This window comes from Lissotriton helveticus, chromosome 5_1 (genome assembly GCF_964261635.1).
Source record: "Lissotriton helveticus chromosome 5_1, aLisHel1.1, whole genome shotgun sequence".
Classification (NCBI taxonomy): Eukaryota; Metazoa; Chordata; class Amphibia; order Caudata; family Salamandridae; genus Lissotriton; species Lissotriton helveticus.
The window spans coordinates 138,356,717-138,381,312 of NC_136065.1; the positions used below are offsets into that span (position 1 = coordinate 138,356,717).

Genomic DNA, 24,596 nt, shown 5'->3' on the forward strand with positions numbered 1-24,596 from the left:
AAACACAGCAATATATGATGCACGTAAAACCATGCCTGTAATACAACCCATCGACACAGGTCAATTACAACTTGTCGCACCATTCCCAATAGTTAGAATATTATCATAATGTGCTCAAACATGGGAAGCAAAGTCTTTAAGGGAGGATCACAGAGCGATGCAAGTCAATTGCACAGAGGTTGAGCTTGTTCCACTGCCTGTAGGTAGCTGAAGACAAACTTATTATAGAGTTTGCACTTGTGGGAAGCTTGAATGTGAACAAAATGAAATGCTGGTCACTCTCTGTGATATGGAGGTTTCCTCTTAAACCTTAAGAGGATGTTCCATGAAGGGCAAATATTGAATCCAAGGTGTATGTGTGAGTGGGCTGCCGCGGACAGTCTAGGTTTAGTGTCCGCGCCTAGCCTAGCAATGGTTTCCACCCAAAACGTAGATGTGGTTTAGAGTTCGAGTGAAAACTTGTATTCTTTGTTCTGTACATTGCATGCACATATCTGCAGGTGAACCTGGCTCCAGTCACCCAGGTTGCAAATTTGGAGGGGAAGAAAGAGTGGAAAAACACGCCGCATTTGCACACCAGTCCTGTAATTCAGGAACACTGCCAGGGTCCGGTCCTTAGAGAGGATTTGATCTTCAGCAGTCTGTGGAGCCAGCTGGCACCTGTAATGTACTGATCAAGTAGCAGTAAATGTTTACAAAGGGGGCAAGGTCTTCAACTGTAGGTTTGCGTTTGCCTCCATATCCTGTCAGAGAAAAGCAGCACACAAGGCATCGGAAAGTAAGAGCGGCTGCCAGCAAATGGTTAGAAGAACACAACTCGGAAAGCAATGTCTCCCACAAACCGGTTACTCTTGGTTCTCTTTTGATGATCAGGTTTTCTTCAAACAAAGACAAAGTCCACCTCCACAGTTATGACTGATGGATAAATATTTAATGGCTGACCCAAATGTCTCTCCACTAGGATTGTTCAATGTTGTCCCAAGTGGACCTTGGAAAAAGTGGCAGCTGGTGTTTCCCAAAGGGTCAGGAGCTGGACTGTAATCCTTCCCTGCTTTGGGGATGGTGGGCCACTGCCATGCAGAGTGATTGCAAAGGATGGCAGCTGCGCTACAGAGGGACACTGCTGCCACTAGACAGAAGAGCAGCAGAACAAAACATAGCACTCTAAAGAGTTACCATCAAGCACAGCCTCAACTGCAGCACTCCCGCGTGAGGACAGTAGCTCCTAGGTAGCTTACTCCTGCAGTTTACTCCTTCACACCTCCTGCTGGCTGCGGACTGTCAGGCAGAAAGGAACCAGTGGGACATTGAAAGATACAGAAAAACAGACCCATACCAAACAAGCTATTTTACAGGAATGGACCATGTACAGAAGTTCCAAATTACTTCCTAAACAACACCAGCATCCCACTGACCTTTTCCACTGTGGTAGCACTAGGAAGCTTAGGTCGAAAATATAAGCCGACTAGTATTTTTATCTTAAGATGCTTCTTAGTTAAGAGTGTCTGTTGGAAGCTCCATCCATTGGGCAGATGCAATGTCCTCCTGCTGCTCATGTCTGTAATACTAAACAAGGCTGCACCAGAAAGGATGTCCTGATGTAACACATGGTCCAGTTGACAAAGCATTTCACACACAAGTGAAATTAACATTAAAGATCTGAGCACTGATCTGCCCGCACATTGCTAAGTATCACATAATTTTTACCAGGACTGCAGACTTTCTGCTGTATTAAATATAGTACTGGGGCTTGATCATTGGTACTGCCAGGAAGGAGCTGATTGCCTTCTTCTGGAGAGGCACTGAACACCCACCCACAAGGTACTTACTGCCTTCCTGGGTATTTACAAACCGTCCACAAATAATGCATGTACCCATAGTTATTGACAACAAAGGTAGGAGTAAATGAGCAAATGTAGTGGGAAGGACATCAACGAGAGCAGAGGGAGAATCTCTCCCATAAAAATAGATTCTGGGCAGAGGAAAAAAATAGGCACGTTTGTCAACAATTTGTGCGTAGGCTGCGAGATCTTATGAAATCCCATACCATTAGTGAATTAAAAAAACAAAATGTAGGAGTAAGGTAAAACTACGATTGCTAAAGCTACTCATCTTTTTCTCCCTAGACTCCACAAGGAACACCACCAAAAATCTAACACTATTGATGAGAAACATTACATTGCAGTTTAAAGCTGGCTGTTGTCTTCTTACCTTTGCGGGTCTCTCCTGTTGTAAACTCTTTTGCAAACGCCTGGAAGAACTGCAGAAGAAAAAACATTCGATTTTAAAAAACTAAAACCATCCAAACACCAGAGCAGTATTCTAAAAAAGTACATCGACAATTCGGTCATTTCTGTTTTACTCAACAGAAGTCTTCCAGATTGAGATGTAGAAAGCAACAGCAGCATGGGGACAGTCATACATAAATATATCAAAAATAGAAGAAACAGATTGTAGACACATGTTAAAGGGAACATTAGAAACGTAAGTTCTTCTGTCTGATTGCAAAGTATAACAAGCATTGGCAAAGCCAACAGGTCTTAGCTATGCGTGATCGATTGGCTTTGCTAATGTTTTTAGTCATGTTGCACTCTGACTGAAAGTAAAGGGTAACAAGCATTAGCAATGCAACAGGTCTCGCATTTACGTGAGTTTGAGCTATTGGCATTATAAATAAAAATGCCTTTTATTTTTGTTTTGCTTTTTAAAACATAAATAAAAGGCATTGTCATTTACAATGCCAACAGCATAAACTCGCGTAAATGCGAGACCTATTGCACTGCAAATGCTTGTTTCAACAGGAATCCTTTAGACATGCTTGAAGGGCCGGCTTCAGGATTTTATCTCCCTTATCTCATGACCAATATATTTTTTTAGGAAGGCTGAAGTGGGAGTAGATTGTGAGGACTCCAGTTTGTAACCCCCATGAATTATGTTTAGACTTAATGGTTCGAGTTTGCTGCTGACTAAATGATCCTGAAAGCTTTAAGTTGACCTCCCACTTTCAGCAGGTCCGTGGAATCGACAGGACCCTTGGCCATGCTTTGGAGGGAGGGAGAGAGGAGGAGGAGGAGAATTGTCCAATTAAATCAGCTTCATAATGGAGGGTTTTTTACAGTTTTATATAGCGCGAACTTGACCTGAACCAGGTATCCGAGCGCTTTACATAGCACCAGTTACGTTACATGAGGACACACATTCATTTTTGTTAGGCACGGGGAGATTAAGTGATTTGCCCAGAATCACAGGATGTTTTGGCGTCATTACCTTGACTCCAACCCAGTTTCCCCAGGTCCGAGGTCGAGCGCCCTAGCCGTTAAGCCAACTCCTCTCCCTCTTAGAATTAAGGTGGGCAATCAAAGGTGTAGGTGGCTTAACTACCAGCTCTTACAGTCAAATTGAGACCAGCATAACTGCCTAAGAAAGCAGCATCCACAGAATGATCAGCCGGGTCTGTAGCAGAAGCATCCTTTGGAGTTACTGCTGACCAATCCACAAGGGTTCCCAACATAGAATGCACTTTGATGACTAGAGGACTGTCAGTTTGAGCATCGCAGGACTTGAATTTAGGGATGGTAACTCTATCCATATTCTGCCGCTGATGTAAAACCAAGTTCTTTACTAATGCATGCATGGGAATTTTAGCCGGTCATGGTTTGTAAATTTGACTAAATAGGATTCCCTTTGTACTTGACTGAGACTCTACAACTGGAAGACCAAGATGTAATTTCCCTTTTGCGTAACTTCTTTTCATTCAGCAGATTATCCATGGGTTCCTTAATTATAGCTTTTAAAGACTCCTTATAAAGAAGAGGCCTTAGAAGACCTGCTTCTGTCCGAACCTTTAACAAGTTCATGCCCATCACGGGACTCAGAGAGAGAGAGTCCCCTGATGGGATTAGTTATATCTGTGACCGTTAAGACTCTGACAATAATGGAAGACTTTTTTCTGTTTCCTTATCTGAAACCTGTAAATGTGTGGGTGGTAACCATTGGTCCACCCTCAGTGTTTCGTATTTAAATTCCCCATGTGGCTTTGCGATCATATCATGTGATCAAGAAAGGGTTTACTGTCGAAACGCGTAATGGCGGGCATGCTGAGCGAGAATATATTTAAATAAACTCACTTTGTTTGGCACCAAGAAAACGGGTTCCTCTCTTCGTCTTTTCCAGTACGGCGGAACGTGGCAGGGCTGGGATTGCTTGGCGAGTTCTTTTTTCATTGTTTGCACCTGGAGGCTTTCGTTGGTGCGAGAGGAACCCCTCCCCCTTGAGAGGCTCGGCGGCAGAAAGCGGAGAGCTCTGTTCACGGAGCTGCCCATTGCGAAACTTCGGCGTGGAGTTAGCCGCCAGGAGCCCCCGGACGCTGTAGAGTCCTGCCTCAGAGAGGGAATCGCAGCCTTCTGTTTCGGAGGAACAGACGGTGTATGCGGTAATCCCAGGAGGTAGGAGATACAAGATTGTCTGGCGGGGAGTGTGCCGGGACTGTAATCACGTTTTAGCAAGTCGTATTCTTGCATACTGTGGATACAAGACCTTTACAAAGTGAAGCATGAGTTTACAAAGTCGCTACAGCACAGCCATGTCCGCAGATGTGTTGCGGAGTAGGGAAGAGGCGGCCTGCCTCGTATTTGTGAAACCCCCGGCTGGGGGAGTTGACCTAACACGGCAAACAACCATTGGCAATGGCAATGCAAATCCTACTGTGAGGGATTTGTACAGAAAACTGGAGAAGCTCAAACTCAAGGAACAATCGAAGTGGTGGGAGAATAAATCCCTAAATATGTATTTGCAGGAAGGAAGGGTACCTAGAGGACTACGCAATAGTCTCGCACCCAGCTACGAATCACCAGACCCGGATATGCTGACAGAATGGGCCGAAGCAAATTTGGAATCGTCAGCTAAGCTAATGACCATCTTGGCGAAGTATGCCGAATCTGATAGATGCAAGCTTCAAACCCAGATTGAAGAATTGGAAGAAGAAATAGGTAGTATGGGTGTGTGCGAGGCTATCGACAAAATGCGTGCTGATATGACATCTAGGTTGAATAAGGAAGAGGAAGTCATAAAAAAACGTAAGGCTTTCAAATTCGAGCGGGACCGCTTGGATTACCTGCATGGACAAATCTTTACTTGTGCAAAGAAATATGAGAGCGTCAAAGCTAGAGCCAGGAAAACACGCACTATTTCACCTAACAGCACCCTCGCTATCCCATCTTCATCAGATGCGAATTCCATGGGAAGCGAATCTGAAAATGAGGGAGCTAAGAGCATGCCGTTGGGGTTTACCGTACTGTCCCTGGCTCAGGAAGTAAGCTGCATGTGCCAGGACACATTGAGACCCAGGATAAAAATTGGCGGTCAAAACACCAAAGGGTCAATTGGAAACGAGGCGAAAGGAGGAAATGCTGCACTAGAAAAAACAAACAGCAACCAAAAGCCTCAGAAGGGTCTTTGGAACAAGAAGGCAGCAAAAACACAGGCGGCAGCCCCCAATCAGTGATGAATCTCACAACGCTAGCACTCACAGACAAAGAAGAAAAGATCCTCAGTTTAGGTTTGACATATTGCCCTCCCTGCAATTTTAATTATGCTGATGTAAGGATGGATGCCTTCCGTTTTGTTAGGAAGCTTAAACTTAAGAAATATTTCAGATTGCAACCTACCAAAAAGAAAAAACCTGGGGAAAATTCAAATAGCCCACTGCACCTTGAGGCTGGAGATCGGTCCGGCTTTGAGGATATATAGGCTTTGCAGGAGGAGACACATCCATCAATTCCAGTCCCTTTGGTCAGATCTAGAATTGACCAGGCAATATGTGTTACTCCGTTTAAACCAAAATCTGTATTCCTCCCAACCATGACACATGACAATATTGATGTCTATCAAGATCTGGTCACAAAAGACTTGAAAAAAACTGTACATCCTAACCAATAAAAGACATAAGGTGGTCAATAATTTGAATCAAAGCTACAATATTCTAATAAAAAAGCTTGAATCCAATAACAACATTGTAATCCGCCAAGCGGACAAAGGCGGCAATGTAGTTTTGTGGCCCAGACAGATGTACATACAGGAGGCAGAATTACAACTTCATGACCAGTCTTGTTACAGAAAAAGTTATTTGGGAGCGATAAGACTAGCATGGCAAGATCAAAATGCTAAATTGGTTGCATGGAAAAGTGGGAACTTAATCTCCAAGGAAGAATTTGGGTTTCTCAAAAAAGATTTTCCAGTTATACCTTCATTTTATTTGCTTCCGAAAATACACAAGCGCTTGGACAATCCCCCTGGAAGACCTATAATTTCAGCTATCAATAGCTCCACAGAGAATATATCCACATATATTGATTACTTCCTACAAGACAGTGTAAAGAGATTGAGCTCTTATGTACAGGATTCGTCTGACTTTGTAAAAAAATTAAGTAACTATTCGTGGAATTCAAATTGTGTACTCATGACATCGGACGTTGCATCATTGTATACATCAACACGCCACAATGATGGTATCAGAGCTGTTAACTACTACCTGAACAGACGTGAAATCAATTTTTCTGCACATAACTCTATGTTGATCGCTATGATCAAAATTTGTTTAGAACAAAATTATTTTTTGTTTAACAATCAGGCGTACCAACAAATCAGAGGGGTAGCCATGGGGGCCTGTTTTTCTCCCAGCCTAGCGTGTTTACACATGGGCTGGTGGGAGGAACAGGTCCTCATGATACAACATCAGGCTACCATGGAAAGCCATGTTCCCCTGTACTTGAGGTACATAGATGGCCTCTTTTTCATATGGCAGGGCACAATGCAGGAAGCTAGTAGATTTGTAGAACAGCTCAATACCAACAACTTAAACCTAGAGTTTACATCCACAATGAGTACATCATGTATATGCTCTTGGATATAGAGGTATATATAGAGTCAGGAGCATTAGCAACCAGGCTATACAGGAAGCCAACTGCGGGTAACACCGTCCTGCACGCGGCGAGCCAGCACCCCCATCATTTGATATGGAGCATCCCCTTTGGGGAGATGCTTTGCATCAAAAGAATTTGTAGTGATGAAATTGAGTGTTCCAAGGCACAGGAGGCAAGTAAACAACGTTTCCTGGCACGGGGATACTCAGAGGGTGCACTGGTGAAGGCGATGGACCGCTCTAATATCATTTCTAGAGCCCAAGCCTTAGCTCCGAAAACAGTGTCATCAATGTCTCAGCTAGACACTGTTTCTGACTCCACCAGAATTATTGTTACATTTAACCAACAACACAAGGAGATCCGGAAAATTTTCAGCCGTAACTGAAACTTGGTGACAGGGGATCCTGTCATAGGTGGTCTGGTCGGCAGAAGACCGGAATTCTCCTTTAGAAAGTCCACATCTATGTCTGACAGGCTTGTAAAGAATTACTTGGAGCAACCCATCCCAGAGACATTTATGGCACTGAGAAAGGGTTTAAAAAAAATTTCCAGTTGTAAAGCCTGTAAAAATGGTTGTAGTAAAACACAGTATTCTACACCATTTAAAGAGAAACCTGTACTTATTACAAAACAGCTCTCTTGTAAAACTGAGTTTGCAGTTTATGTGCTGCAGTGTCCTTGTGATCTCCGGTATGTAGGGAGCACCCGATTGCCGGCTCACAAGAGAATACTGCATCACATAAGAGCAATTACCACTAAGGACCAGTCTTACACTGTGGCACGCCACTTTCAAAGTTCTCATGATAGTGACCCCAAATATCTCTCTTATTATGTTATTGATTGCATATTGCCTCTCAAAAGAGGTGGCAACAGAGATGCACTTTTGAGAGTCCTGGAAACTCGCTATATCCTTGAATTAGACAGTCGTACGCCCGGGGGACTGAATATGAGTGAGGATCTATATACTTGTTTGTGAAACATTAAGATTTGTATTAACATCTATAAATATTAGTTTGCTTACAGTAATAGATATATTCATTTCATCCTGTTGAACTTGGCGGCCATATTAATTCTTGAACAGTCCTTTTATCTCTAATTGCCATGGTTTTAGCTAGTTCGGAACATTAGTCAAATGGTTACAATTGTAAGGGAGGGGATCCTCCCTTTATACTGACAAACATTTTTTATATAACCATTTTTAGATGTGTATATTTGACTATTTCACTTTTTGCATTTTGCACTTTATTATTAGATCTTTGCACTTAGCTGTAATAACTGCTCCTTGCCATAATATGGGAGAAAAAAGACAACTTGTATATGTTTACAGAGTTCATTGTTTACATTTGCACAGAAACACTTTAATGTAGATCCCCACTTGGGATTTATTTGATACAGGTTTTTTACTTAGGAAACTCGGTCTTAAATGTAATATCATCATCAATTGTTTTTTAAAAACTTTTTATATATTTGTATATTTATTTATATATATATATATATTTATTCTATTGCTTGATGTTGCACATGTATATATTTATTACATTATATATTGCATGAGGTAATCAAGACCCACTATGGGTTATATCTGTGACCGTTAAGACTCTGACAATAATGGAAGTCTTTTTTCTGTTTCCTTATCTGAAACCTGTAAATGTGTGGGTGGTAACCATTGGTCCACCCTCAGTGTTTCGTATTTAAATTCCCCATGTGGCTTTGCGATCATATCATGTGATCAAGACAGGGTTTACTGTCGAAACGCGTAATGGCGGGCATGCTGAGCGAGAATATATTTAAATAAACTCACTTTGTTTGGCACCAAGAAAACGGGTTCCTCTCTTCGTCTTTTCCAGTACGGCGGAACGTGGCAGGGCTGAGATTGCTTGATAATATCAAAGTAAGGTATAGGGTGCACAGAGTTCAGTGGAACCCCAAATGAGAGGCAGAGGTAAAAGTAGATGGCACTTTACTCTCTATTTGTGGTAGTGTGGTCTAGCAGTAAGGCTGTATCAGAGGGTAGTGTTAAGCATTTGTTGTATACACTCGATCAGCAAATGATATCACACACTCAAAGACTGAACTTAAGACCAAATGGCTTTGTTAAAAATATTCTTTTAGATATTTTATTTTCTAGAATCAAGCAAGACTGGCACAGGTAAGCAATACATTTTTTACAGTAGTAATGCGTTTGAATTGCAATTGTAAATGTACTATGCTTTGATTACAGTAGAGCTACCAGTAATGCAATGCTTGTTATACACTGTAGATATACTTTGTATTGGCTTTTTAGTAGAATATCACGCAAGTTATTTTTCAGATTACTTTTCTTACACAGTGCAGTATACCTGGATACTGCACTGGGAAATTTCCTGTAAACCGGTAAGTAAAGGCATTTTTGTTATTTAGTTACAGTTTAAAGGGTTTCATAGATTTTCCAACTCCACACTTAAAATCTTTTCATAGAAAAACAGTCAATGTTATCCTACAGAGGAAAATAGTGTTATCAGTTCAAAGGTAAGTATTCAGTGGTGGGAATTGGTGTTCTGAGGGTAAACTCTGGGGTCCCCTAGGGTCAAGAATGCACTCTTATTACACCCTCAGCAACACTAGGGCAGCTGGTTGCAGAGTTCTGAGGCCCAATGTTATCCAATGGGGGATAGGGGGCCTCCGGTTGGTGGCTGCTTACGAGCAGGCCACTGGATTGTGGTAGCAAAGCTCCTGGACTTAAGCTCAGGGCAAATGGGGATTCAAACCAGCACAAAAAGGTGCACCCTCAGCTGCACTGGGGCGGCCGGGTGCAGAGAGCTGTTTTGGCATCGGGTGGCCTGTAGCTTTCAATGGGGAGTCTCCGGTTTGCAAACACACTGCAGGGTCGGGAACATAGGTCTTCTAGGTGCGACCACCACTTGGAGAGGTAAGTTGGGATGCTGGGGATTGGTTAGGCCCAGGATGGGCCACCCAAGGCCGTCTGGTGTCGGTTGCCTTTTAGGGTTGGATCTTCTTACCAGCCCCTGGGCGCGGTTGGGGGGCCTTCCGTATTGAGGCTACAGGCGTCAGGTGGAGACTTGAGGCAAGTCAGGGTTCACCGGATCCAGGGGAGACCTCGTGGTGTTGGCCGACTCGAACTCAGGCTGTGGGCATCGGGTGCAGAGTGGTGCAGACTCATGGATCCGTGTGGAACTGGAGTCTGTTGGTGAACAACTCCGGTGTTCACAGGAGACAGAGTCTTTGGGATGGAAGGCACGCAGGTCCTCTGGGTTTCTCGAGGTTTCTGGCCGCAGGACACACCGGGATTTCGCTTCTGCATTTCAAGGTGGGGACAGATTTTGGAAAAGGGGGGTGGTGATGGACAGAGTTTCTGAATGATGCAGAATACTCTTACCAAGTCAATAGATCATGGTTTTAATCCATCACCGTTTTTTAGCTCACTGCACCATCCCAGCTCAGAACCTAGCTATATGCAAATTAGTCTGTTCCTGTCCCAGTGCATGATGGGAACAAGGCAAACCAAACTACCAAGCCAATTCTTATACTGGGAAGGAAACAAGCTTCCGGGGACCGGTTTCTGGCATCACAGCCTTCTTCGGCCCGGCTTGCTTGAATCCTGATGGTGCAATGAGCAAGGGACTCACGTCTGAGTATACCCTCCCACACATAGTGTGGATAAAACCGATGGGGACAGAGCAGTAGGCCTGGGGCCAAGTCAGTGGGCATCCTCCTCTTGTTAGATTCGGCACGGCTGTTCAGTCCTTCTTGTTTCTTGTCTGAGGAAGCAAGGTTCAGGGGTGCCCCCAAATACTAGATTTAGGGGAGTTACAGGTAGGTAACAGGTTGGGACCAATGGGTCCCTTCCATGGGGTGGGGTACACCCTCTATTATGCCACTCTCCAGTGGGAGGTGGGCATACGTCTCACCCTGGTTGGCTCGGCCCCCCCATCTGGAAGATGGGGAGGACTGAGAGTTGTGCTTTACCTCGCCTCCCCCACCTAAGGGGTGGAGTTGGCAGGGGTGGACACACCCTTTCTCACTTGGTTCTCCTGCCCAAAGCTGGGGTCAGAACCAGTGGAAGCAGCAAGTGGCCTGGGGAAACTCACAAAGGCGGCAAGCTGTTGAAACTTCCCCTTCGTGGACCCTGCTCATCCTGGGGGAGGAGGCTTTGCACCTCGTCCCAGGATGTGCATTGTTTCTGGCCCCCGAAATCAGCAGGCACACGACCCAGGGGTTCAGAAACATGTCTGGTGGTGACAGCTGAAAGCAGCCACTCAGCCTGGACACTCGTGGTAGGTCATTCTTCAGGGGCATCTCTAAGATACCCTCAGTGTGCATTTATCGTTAAATCCTACACTGGCATCAGTATGGGTTTAATATGCTGACAAACTCCCAGCACCATATGCGCTTAATGGCAGCACTGCACTAACAATTGGAGTTCTGGACTTTTTTGGTTCCGTCCAGAGGTGTCAGGGATAACACCCGAAGACCCCGGAGTTCCACCTGTCTCGGTGCACAAACAAACAGAAACACGGGCTTCTCGATGGTGGCGTCAAAGACCAAAGGTTTATTACTGCAGGGACACAGAAGTCACAGAAACTACACATGGGCAGTATCTAGGAGCCTGTTCAATTTGTACAAAGAGGGTTGCTCCTTATATACTAAATATTGGGCTTCAGGCAAATTCTTTACATGTTACCACAGTTCTAAACATTCGTGTCTTAAACAATAAATATTTGGCGTTGCACAGGAATCGTCAACAGTATCTGATGTCAAAACATTACGAATGAGGGGTTCCCACTAGTCCATCATAATCCCATGTCAATTTCTTCATTCAAGACCCGGACCGCCTCATCGTAAATTTCGTTACCTCCCCCTAATAAAGGCCCAGAAGGAAAGGAGCAGAGCCAGGTGCAGAAGATAGAAAGACAGGATAAGAAATGTTTGTGGGTCGTAAATGGGCACGGTTACCAGCTTCGGCCGCCTAATCATGATCAGGCCAATGAACACAAGAACCAGTATAGCAGGACTGGCCTCAGGCTGGGGAGGCAGTTCTTGCCGAGTCATGCTGCTACAGCGTTGCTGGCCTAAGGTGCACGTGTCACTCGTAAGGTGAATCGCCGGTTAAGGCCTACGTGTCCTTAAATAAAAAGAGATCATTGCGTGTCCATTGACTATGTGAGGGCAAGGAATACAAAATGGCTTCCGTGTTCCAAGATGGATGTCATGGGTAAATCACAAATGTGTTGGTAACAGGAGTGCTCTTGCTCGTAGCATAGCGAAAACACCAGGATATACTAAATGGATCATTTGCGGTTCACTGATACCGAAATTATGTATTTACGACAATGTTTACAAACACGAGTAAAATCGTCACGGAACCTCAGACCCTCCTTTTGCCCTTACATAGGCAATTACTCAGTCTATATCAGAGTCAGAGTCTAATTCTATGCTCATTAGGTCAGTGACATGTTGTTGTATCATCATCCTGTCTCGTGCCTTTTCTCCAAATGCAGGTGGTTTTCTGAAACAGGTTGCAGCACAGAGACTACACAGAGCGGGACCACATTGGATAATAAGGCAGCACGAGAACAGAAATACTAGGATGACACCAATGACCATCAGAACCTTCCATCCCCACGCTGATACCAGAGTCCAAAACCACTCCATGAAGGACCAGTTTCCCTTGTCTACGTGTATAGAGTCGGAAATCTTGTGTAGCTTAGAGATTGCTTCATAGACTGTTGGAGCATTATTTGGAATAAAGACACAGCAGCTCGATTGGATCATTCTGCATACCCCACCTCGATCTGCAAGTATTACGTCTAGAACCATTCGGTTCTGCAACGTCATGAGACGATCCGCCTGAAGCTCAGCTGTTAAGTTACTAAGGGCACCAGCAGTTTCTGTAATAGTAGATTCAACTACCCGTGTTAGTTGACGTAGATTTCTACTATTGGCCATAGGCCCCCAAAACGGAAGGAAACCTTTGAAGAAGTCTCCAGCTTCTTGACCAGCGGTATCTTCCTTGCTGAAGACACCTCTTGCTACTCTGGTCTTGTGATAATCTGAAGAAGCAGTGTATGTCGGGGGTAACAGTCGAGCAATATAACATGAACCTGAAAAGTCAGCAGGCAGCCATGTATATGCTCTGTCCTGACAGATGAAGTAGGTACCCCTAGCAGTCAGAAAGGCAGGGGAGGAGTTAGACGGAAATACGTAAGTCTCAACGCACTCACTCCTCCCTAGCTGAGCCCTCAGATTTCTCCCATTTCCTTGCAAACAGACCTGACCTCGGTGAGGCACGACCCAAACTGAAGTGGAGCTTTTACGCTTGCTTTCTCCCAAACTAAGGCGATACTCTGTAGAGTTCCAACTCAAATACACCCGTAATTCATCTCTAGGGTAAGATGGAGTATTATTGACGTCTTTAATCATGTCAATAATTCCCTGGACTAAAGCTTTGTTGGCTGAGTTGCATTTAGTGGACCGTGGTGGACGCGAAGGATAGGTCTCAAGGGCATAGGAAAAAATGGTCTGAAAGGCCTGAAATGATCCATTATAGCTAAAAGGCAAGACTAGATAGGGAATGCCTTTATCCATAGTGTGAGGTATCAAGCCACACACCCAGCAGTCTGTAGTATTAACTACCAGTTGGTGTTGATGCAATAGCTGTACAAATGTATTGTTAATAAATTCTGAGCGTCGAGCTTGTTCGTGTTCAGGAAATGAGTGAAAAGAATGCATAGAAGAAACCGTAGAAGTAGTAGGATCAAGGGAAGGTACTGTAGTTACTGGCATAAAAATCAAATGTACACCAAAGACGATTCCACCCACCAACGTTATCAAAACAATTAAAAATGTAACTGCACATTGCATTAGAAAGCATTTGCTGTGAAGTATTCTGTACAGTCTATTTCTACGAACATAAATTACATTTTCTCGTAGCAGCTCAGGAAGCTCCATCTTCTACGACCGTTCGCGACCACTGATGATGTGTACGTAGATGAAAATGCCTCTATCAGCCCTGGGAGTTCCCAGAACTAACAGAAAGATCAACCTTGTGTCTGACCCCCGCAGATTCAACTAGGCACACAGCCACGACCCTACGGCTACCCAGACGGCAAGGCAATTTTAAAACAAAAAGAAACAATACAAAGTATTTAGCAAACTTCCTGGCTGGAGCCAATGTATAGACAATTCAAATCTGAAAATAGGCAGTTTCCTGCTTTATTTGTCCATATTGCGAGGTCGCAAGTTGTATCTCAGTTTTGCAGGAGCTGTCTGATCTGGAAACAATGTATTTTCAACTGACGTTGCAATGTTCACGTTCGCAGATGGCAAATGTTCTTTTGGTGCAGATGACAAATGTTCAGGGTTCAAAAGAGCAGTTTCAGGAGGAGAGTCAGAATTTGGTGAATCAGTGATTAGTTTTGCATCGCTGAAAGGTATGAACCTGGGGACTTGTTCCGTTTCAGAGGTACCGATTCCTTTCTTTACCCAGTTATCGTAAGGAAGTGGCAGAGGCACACGTTTGACATGTGTCGTATGGATCCAGTTTTTCCTTCCGGCCACACGAATAGCAGTTCTCGTTGCTAGCAGGACTTGGAAAGGGCCAATGAATCTGGGCTGAAGATTTTTTGTTCTTGCAAAATTTTTGATGACCACCTGATCACCCGGTTTCAGCTGATGGCCTGGACTCTCCAGTGGCTTTGGCAATGCATCGAAAACCTGTTGGTGGATAAGACTCAATTTAGCAGTCAAGTCGAAAAGGTAATCAATTAACATTGGGTATTCCAGCTGCTTAAATTCTTTCGGTCTAGGCACCCCCCAAACATTCGCAGGACGGCCAAAAACTATTTCATAAGGACTAAGCCCTACTCTAGAATGTACAGTTGCTCTTGTTGATAGCAAAGCCAAAGGCAATGCGTCTGGCCAGGACAAACCCGTGGACGCTTGTATCTTAGCAAGTTTCAGCTTAAGGGTGCCATTGTAACCCTCGACTAAACCCGCGGACTGGGGATGATTCGCACTATGAAACTTCTGTCTAATCCCTAGGCCGGCACACACACTCTGCATAACTTTCCCTACGAACTCACTTCCGTTGTCTGACCATACAATCCGTGGCATTCCGTATCTGGGGAAGTATTCTTTAAGAAGAATTTTGGCAGTGGATAAGGCAGTATTGTCCTTCAGTGGGTATGCTTCGATCCATCTGGAGAAAGCACAAACTACCACCAGGACGTATTTCAGATTATTACAACGATCCATGTGAATGAAGTCTAGCTGGATCACTTCAAAGGGGCAGGAAGGAGGAGCGAAGTGACCTGCAGGTGTGGGGATTCCCTTGCCAGGATTATGCATCAAGCATACCATACAATTTCTCACCACTCTCTCTGCACACTTACTAATCCCATCATTCTTCCAGACTGGAGCCAACATCTTACAAATCCCTTTTGAACTGATGTGCGCTGTTCCATGTGCCATCGTTACTACTGCAAGCACATACGCATCAGGCAACATCCAACGCTGTTGTTCCGACAAATCAATCCAACACCCACTCGAGTCCAATTTACCCGTGCTCTCTTTCCATGCAAGCTTTTCCTCCTCAGTCGCCTCTTTCTGAATTTCTTTCACGCTTTCCACTGTGTCTTCACACATTCCAGACTCAGAAATCCATCTTGCAGACGTTGCAACATACATTCTACTCATCATATTTCTAGCTGTCTGTTTTGCAGTCTCATCAGCAAAAGCATTCCCACGACCAACATCATCCGTGATTGCTTTATGAGCACTGCATTTCACAATCGCAACTTCAGTCGGTAAGGTTAGAGATTCCAACAAGTCATTAACTAGCTGACCATGTTGAATCTTAGTCCCATGGGACGTAATGAAACCTCTCTCTTTCCACAAACGGCCAAAACTATGGGCCACGCCGAACGCGTACTGACTATCTGTGAACACATTCACTCTCTTTCCCTTAGCTAAAACGCACGCTCTTGTTAGCGCGATCAATTCTGCAGCCTGGGCAGAATTCTGACTCACTCTTGCAGTTTCCACAATCGTACTCAAAGTCGTTACTGCATAAGCAGCAGTCACATCACCATTCTCCAATTTGAAGCAAGACCCGTCAACATACAACGTGCCATCTGGATCGGATAACGGAGTGTCTTTTAGATCGATTCGTCCTTTTGTTTCTTCCTCAGTTTTGAAATAACAGTCGTGTGGTTCGGAATCACTCGACTCTTGGCTAGTCTGCAACAATGTTGCTGGATTCAATACATTGCATCTCTTGATCTGAATATGACTAGCTAATAGTGTCAGTTCATAACCTGATAATCTAGCACTGGTAAGGTGCTGCGTCTTGGTTCGGTTCATGAGTGTATCCACAGCATGAGGAACCATAACCACTAGCATGTTGTTCATTACTAAACCAGCAGATTGTCGAATGGAAGCTGCAGCTGCGGCTGTAGCTCTCAAGCAACTAGGCAACGCTCTGGCTACCGGATCTAACGTTGATGAGAAATACGCACAAGGGCGTTGTTTATCACAAAATTTCTGCGTCAAAACACTCAATGCACAACCTTCTCTCTCGTGGACATAGAGCGTGAATGGCTTACTGTAGTCGGGTGTACCCAATACAGGTGCTGAACATAGTGCATTTCGCAATTCAGAAAAACTCTGCTGACATTCTGCAGACCATGGTACCGGACTCGGAACACCTTTCCCAGTCAAGGCTACCAATGGTTTTGCTAGAAGAGAAAAATTCGGGATCCATTGCCTACAATATGAGGTAATACCTAAAAAGGCACGTACTTCTCTCTGCGTGCTAGGAACATTCATCTGTGTAATTGCTTTTATTCTCTCTGGGGTCAACTTCCTTCCCTCCTTTGACAAGAGATGACCTAGGTAGGTCACTTCTTGGCAGCAGTATTGCATTTTTGAAGGTGACACCTTGTGATTCAAATCTGACAAGTGATGCAATAAAGAAATCGTAGCTGTTTTGCAAGTTTCCTTGTCATCGGCAGCCACTAGAAGATCATCGACATACTGTACTAAAGCAGAACCACGAGGAAGTACGAAGGAATCCAACTGGCTTTTTAATGCTTGACTGTAAATGGATGGGCTTTCACAATAGCCTTGTGGAGCGCGTTTAAACCTAAAGCTTCGTCCTCCTAGAGAGAAACCGAAGATATCTCTGCTTTCCTCGGCTATCGGAATGCTGAAAAAGGCATTTTTCAAGTCGACAACTGAAAACCATGCTGCTGTAGCAGGAATCAACGTTAACAATGCAGTAATGTCTGGAACCACAGGAAACTGTGGGATCACAATTTTGTTAACCTCTCTAAGATCAATTACGAATCTATATACTGGAGGCTTTGTTGGGTCAGTTCGTTTCAAAATAGGCAGTACAGGACTATTACAGACATTTCCTCTAGTCTCTTCCACAACATCTTTCTTGATCAGGTCTTGTACTATCAGTAGGAGCGCACGCTCACCTTCACTAGAGATTCTATATTGTGGAATTCGTGGAAGTTTGACATTTGCTTTCAAAGTTACTACATAGGGTGGAATTTCCAAAAGACCTACATCATTAGGACCAGTCGCCCAAAGAGTATCAGGGAGTGAACGCAGCTCTGGTGGGAGCGCATCCATCGACAAGTACATCGGGGAGGTTATTCTTTTACCCACCGTAAGCTGTACTCCTGCTGGAGAACAGTACAATGTCGCGTACAGGCGTTTTAACAAGTCTAAACCAAGCAGATTCTCGTTACAACCTGTCGTCAAAATCAAGGGTGCTTTCAATTGACGGGGTCCAACTGAAATAGACAAAGGACCAGAAACAGGGTTATGAACAGGGGCGCCCGAAAAACCTACTGAAACGTTTGTTGAGCCAGACAAAGGTGCGCCAGGGAGTTTCGCATGTATGATAGAACTTTTTGCTGCACCAGTATCCAACAGAAACGGTTCGACTATACCTGATGTTGCTACTGCGACATAAGGCCCACTCTGATCTACTGGTACTGATACTACTCCCTCTCTTTGTCCATGGCTGTCCTAGTACTCGCTTTGCTGACCTTCCTCACTAGCTTCATAATAGTCTTCAACATGATATTGTGGAGACCTATTCTGTTGGGCAGATTGTCCATTTCGCTGGTCGAAATAATTAGAGGGGCGATCACTTGTCTGTGGAGGCATAGCACCTCGTCCTCGACCTCTAGAGTTTTGCATAGAACTACCACGACCTCTCTGAGCTGCCGCAGCATTATTTTGTGCCCGAACTGGACACTCATTTTTGTAATGACCTTCCACTTTGCAATAAGCACATTGATTCCATTGGTATTGTGGTCTTTGAAAATTATATTCCGTTCTTTGATATGACCCTTGCTGCATATTAGTCTGATTCGTGCGAGGCGGATAAGCTTGCTGTAAAAGTACTTTAGTTTTTAAATCTTTCGTCTTTTTATCTGATTTTTCCTTCTCTTCTTTATCCCTATTTTCATAGTACTGGGCAGTCGCAAGTATTTGCGCAGTCGTAGAGACAGCCCACGCACTTTCAGAATTCTTTAATTTACTACTAAGTTCTGGCAACAGATTGTGCACGAATTTATCAACAAATAATCTCTGGCCTCCTTCTGTGCTCATATCCTGACCACTATGATCCACAAAAGTCTCTTCGAATCTTGTGAAAAAGTCGGAGACGCTTTCGTCTTTCTTTTGTTTGCACGCGGACAATTTGTCCCAGTTAACGCGCAATGCTGGCATCAAGGTTTTCATTAAATCGATTATTCTACCAGGCAAATTAGCAATTAAAGGTTCAGGTTTGGAACCACCTATTTGTTGACCATCCGCTGCAATTATAGCTGCCCAGTCACCACCTAGGGCAACTGGATGATTCTCTTTACGAATTTTAGCCCAAATTGGTTGCGGTACTACATTACCAAATAGCAGATCTATGTCAGCAAGATTCAATACACAAGCGTCAACCGTTTGAGCCAACTCTTTGTAGTACCCTGCAGGATTTTTACGCGGATCTGGCAAGGCCTGTTTTACTGCTAATACTTCAGCTCGCTTCCATGGAATATGTATCCATACTCTCTGGAATTGGGCCGGAGCGGCTGCAATACCAAGGTTTACATTAGCTTGCACAGCTTCACGCCAAATTGGTGGAACCTCTCTCATTGGATATTGACGATTTTGTTTCGTACTACGTTTCCCTAACTCTCTTGGTGAACGAAGGGATGGGTCATTCCTATAACTTAAAATCAGTTCCATCGTTTCTTTTATATTTTGACCAACTATCATACCTGTAGCAAACTCTTTCTGAACATTAATTAATTCTCCTAGATTTGATTCAGGGTCATCCTCTTCCAATTCCTCACGTAGAAGGAAACACATTTCATCGAACACATATCTTTGTGTCGGTTCGTTCCATTGCATAAATGTATCTAATACATCTTGTACATTATATCTTCCAACTTTCGAAACCCATCTAAGAGCAGTGGAATCTAGTATTCCTCTTTCTTCAGTACTGGGAAGCTGACTACGCCTCTGCACAGAGTCAGAGGTAGGAGTCTTAACCAGAGTTTTATAGAAGGGAGATAGAATATTAGAGACAGAATCAGTGATTCTTCGACGAACAGAAAGCGGAGTCATAATATTAGCAGAGGCAGTAAATAGAGTAGCAGTTGGAACAGATAGATTAGGAACAGTTGGAGTAGCAGGCAAAATAGCTGGTGTGAGCGACACAGGCATAGGTAAAGAAGCCGGCAACCCTGGAAGAGGGGTTGTCGAAGGAACATTAATATTGACCACAGGAGGTACAGGAACTGAATTCGGGGGAGCGGGAACAGGGATACCAGGTTGTCCAGCAACCGGTAATTGAACATTCGGTATAGGTGGAGCCGTAGCACCCTGTGCATACGGTGGGGGTGATCGTAACAAGTAAGACAACAGGGGATCCTTTTCAGGGTCCTCTACTATCTTAGCCGTACTCGATGGCAAAGCAGGATAGCACTTGTCTATCGCTAAATTACGCTCTCTATCGGCCACCTCCATCGCTTTCTCAGACTCGTTGAGTTGCAGCTGCCTAGCAGACTGTTCTAAAGTCAACTCTTGCTCTTTCTGTTCTTTCTTCAACTTTTTAATTTCTCTCTGTTTAGATTCTTTTCGCCAATAACGAAAAGAATCAAACATTGCCGGCCGGGCTTTCTTCTTAAACAACCTTCTTTCTAGATTATCGAGAACTTCAGGTTCAAAACTACCATGTAGTGGCCAACTAAGGACACCATCTTTCTCTGTGTAGTGGATCCATACCTCGTTATAAGAGATAGGGCCCACACCAAATTTGCAATATAGATCATAAAGGGGAGTTCCAATCGGAGGAACCAAACACGAGTCCTCCAACTGGGAATCACTGTTGCAACTGAAACAAGACAACATACAATTTTTCCGACTTACCATTTTATAATCCGGAACAAAACACAAACAAGACACAAACAGAAAAGATGCGCACTCGAACCAAGAACTTAGGCCTACCAGAACTGACAAATGTATCGATACCTGAACTGAACAGAATGATTATCGTAACCAGAATAACCAGTGATAATCTTACAGAACTGAACTGAACTGAGAACTAAAAAGGATTATCCAAACAGGAGCAACCCTTACAAAATAACCAACTAGCAACCACTGAATACTTAACTGAGACACTGAAGACGTCACCAAGGAGAAACCCGTCACGTTTCGCCGTACTGAGGACTGCACCTCGGGTCCAAGACAGGGCGACGGTCAAGGCAACGGACCACTGCAGCCGTCTGAACGGGAACCCTCGTGGAAGAGGACGTCGGGGCCACTTTTGCGATATGCCGGGATCGATGAAGTGGGGCGCCTCCCTCTGAAATCTTGACACGAAGCTCCTCGAACTCTTCAGGCTTTTGGACCGGTACCGAATGACGTCGCCCCACGTTGGGCGCCAATTGGAGTTCTGGACTTTTTTGGTTCCGTCCAGAGGTGTCAGGGATAACACCCGAAGACCCCGGAGTTCCACCTGTCTCGGTGCACAAACAAACAGAAACACGGGCTTCTCGATGGTGGCGTCAAAGACCAAAGGTTTATTACTGCAGGGACACAGAAGTCACAGAAACTACACATGGGCAGTATCTAGGAGCCTGTTCAATTTGTACAAAGAGGGTTGCTCCTTATATACTAAATATTGGGCTTCAGGCAAATTCTTTACATGTTACCACAGTTCTAAACATTCGTGTCTTAAACAATAAATATTTGGCGTTGCACAGGAATCGTCAACAGTATCTGATGTCAAAACATTACGAATGAGGGGTTCCCACTAGTCCATCATAATCCCATGTCAATTTCTTCATTCAAGACCCGGACCGCCTCATCGTAAATTTCGTTACCTCCCCCTAATAAAGGCCCAGAAGGAAAGGAGCAGAGCCAGGTGCAGAAGATAGAAAGACAGGATAAGAAATGTTTGTGGGTCGTAAATGGGCACGGTTACCAGCTTCGGCCGCCTAATCATGATCAGGCCAATGAACACAAGAACCAGTATAGCAGGACTGGCCTCAGGCTGGGGAGGCAGTTCTTGCCGAGTCATGCTGCTACAGCGTTGCTGGCCTAAGGTGCACGTGTCACTCGTAAGGTGAATCGCCGGTTAAGGCCTACGTGTCCTTAAATAAAAAGAGATCATTGCGTGTCCATTGACTATGTGAGGGCAAGGAATACAAAATGGCTTCCGTGTTCCAAGATGGATGTCATGGGTAAATCACAAATGTGTTGGTAACAGGAGTGCTCTTGCTCGTAGCATAGCGAAAACACCAGGATATACTAAATGGATCATTTGCGGTTCACTGATACCGAAATTATGTATTTACGACAATGTTTACAAACACGAGTAAAATCGTCACGGAACCTCACAATGCCTAAGAATGGACTTAGACACCTTTATGGGGTACATGTCTCATGCACCTGTATCCTCACCTTTGGTATAGTGCACCCAGCTAGAGGGGTGACTGATCTATGCCAGGGTAGTTGGTTGTAGGCATGGCACACATGTGTGCCATGTCTACTCTTCACTTTGTTCTGCACCAATACACGCAGCCTGCAAAGGCAGTGTGAGAGAGTAAAGGTACAGGGCCTCTAAGGGTGGCACAATAAGTGCTGCAGCCCTTAGCGGCCTTCCCTGATCACAGTGCCCTGGATACCTGTGGTACGATTTACCAGTGATTGACCTGTGGCCAGAGAGTGCCAATTGGGTTTGGTCTTCATTGCAGTTTTAGGGAAGGAACATAGGCCTTGGGTACTCGATTAGCAGGAGCCCAGGGCACACTCAGTCAAAGCACATCAGTAGTTCAGCAAAAAGTGGGGGCAACCATGCACACATGGGGAGGTACAAACTCGAGCTGGGGAACCTAAAGCAAATAAACCCAGCAAATGGAAAGCCAGAAAACTTGACTTACAGACCACAAAGCCAGAATGCATTCCCTGGTCAACTTTCTGAAACTATCCAAGATGTCTTTTGCATACCACACAGTTGAGCCCTAAAAATGATCTGAAGATCTCAAGTATTGAGATAAAAAGTGTTTTCCTTTTAAAGACTAAGGCTGGAGCATAAAGGTCTGTATTTTGAGTGTCGTCCTGCGAAAGTGCAGAGCCTGGTGCGAGGGTCTTCAGTAAGGACTGCCTATGTGAAAAGCGTCTACAAATGTTAAGTTCCACATGTGGTGAAGAACAGGTGAGGTTGCATCCCTCTCCGGACCTTCAGGGAGCTTGTTTTCATATGGAAATGAGGGAGGTAGTCCAAGAGGGCACGCCTTCTGTGTCGACCATAACATATGAACCTCAATGGGCAGGATAGTATGCTATGGTATGCGAACAGCAGTAATCCAACAAGCTGGTAAAGTAGCTTAGTGGGACAATGCACCCACTACAGACATGCGCAGATCTGAAGGTCACAGCCATGACCTTCAGAGTTCTTAAACAGGTGCTATGGGACAGGAGTGCCTGGCCTTTTAGATTTCCATTTCAATCACAGGTAAAGCTTCAGTGAACGCGAGTACCGAAGAGGTTAAGTGATCTACATACAAGTTGGTTAAAAAGGCATCTCTAAATTACCAAACACTCCAAGGGTTCTTTCCGCATTTAAATGGTTAAAGGGTGTTCCTGAGTGTGCAGCGATGATGACTACCTTGGAAAGAAAACACTTTATTAATCAAACAGTATAGGTGCAGCGCTTGAATCCTGTTCAAGGCCATAAATCTAGAAAGGAAAACAACTTCCTTTTACAAATTAACATCCAATGCAAATCATTTAATTTGGACAAATGTTCTTAAAGCGGCCACGTGGAGGTGGATCAGAGGTACACAGAGGTCCTTTCCGATGGAGGAAGTTTCTCTACCACTTTTTCCTCATAACAAAAGTCTACGTTAAGTCGCTAGGCTCATGAACTGGTCTGTCCGGTTCGTTAACTGCAAAGCAAATGTAAAAATAAATATTTTCACTTCGTACAAGAAAAACTTGGGTATACCAGAAAGTAGAAGTAACAAGCATTTACAATGCAATGGTCTCGGCATTATTAAAGGTAGAGCTATTGGCATTGCTCAAGACATTTTTTTCTTTTTTTTTACATCATAAATAAATAGCATTGTCATTTACATTGCCAATAGCTTAATCTCTCGCATATGCATGACCTATTGCATTTACACCCACACAGAGACACACACACACACATACAGAGCCACCCACAGAGTCATTCACATAGAGCCACCCACACACAGAGCCACCCACACACAGCCACCCTCACAGAGAGCCACCCACACAGAGCCACCTACAAAAAAAGCTATCACATATACACACTTAACAGAAAAAAACACCAAAAGAAGAGTCATTCTCAAAAGTAAACTCAAGAGCCAGACACACTAACTCAAACACACACATCCCAAAACCACAAATATCAACACAAACAATAGATACACACAACAACACAAGAACCATATACAAGAACCACCAACCCACCATGAATCATGCATGTATAGCCGCAAACACCATAACACAATAGAGGTACACATACTAGCAAACGTAGGTCCCACACAAAGTAAATTCTGTCAACCTGGGGTTTGGAAATTACCAGGTGATTAATGCCGACAAGTGCCTCCACCCTCAAAAATAGGGATAGAGATGTAGATTTTAGAGCTAACTGGTATTTATCAGGCATTGGTGGAAGCTTCATCTTTATGTAAAACGCTAATATATGGAAGACGATTCAATAAAAAAATCACCCAACCTTTTCACATAACTGCATGACACATATTAACAAAAAAAAGTGTGGCTAATGGTGACTCCGACTATTCTTGCACTCTGCAGCACCCTTTCATATGTGTAGGGTTGTTCACTGCGCCATATTTGAAGCACGTATGTGACCATCATACACCTCACCCACTGCCTCTTATGTAGGTTATTCTGCATCCAACACACTGTCCAGTTGTGCTCTCCAGAAGGGCGCCAGGAACCCAATGCTAATCACAGTGCTTTGTGACATCTTCATGGTTATGAAGCACTATATCAATTCTTTAATACAATACCAAGACTATTTAAATCAGCCTTGGCTAACCTTAGAGGCTACTGTTCACTTTTGAAAGGTAGCTCGAGCGGTTATACCAACTAGGCCTCGACTTGAGT

General features: G+C 44.2%; 1 protein-coding gene across 1 annotated transcript in view; it reads right to left on the reverse strand.

Annotated features, from left to right (window-relative positions):
* Positions 1–24,596, reverse strand: part of QSOX2 (quiescin sulfhydryl oxidase 2) — a 284,089-nt gene that overhangs the window by 171,601 nt on the left and 87,892 nt on the right. Inside the window, exon 3 of the mRNA XM_078641895.1 lies at positions 2,212–2,260. Within this exon, the coding sequence (XP_078498021.1) occupies positions 2,212–2,260 (49 nt within the window). The remainder of the gene's footprint in view (positions 1–2,211; positions 2,261–24,596) is intronic.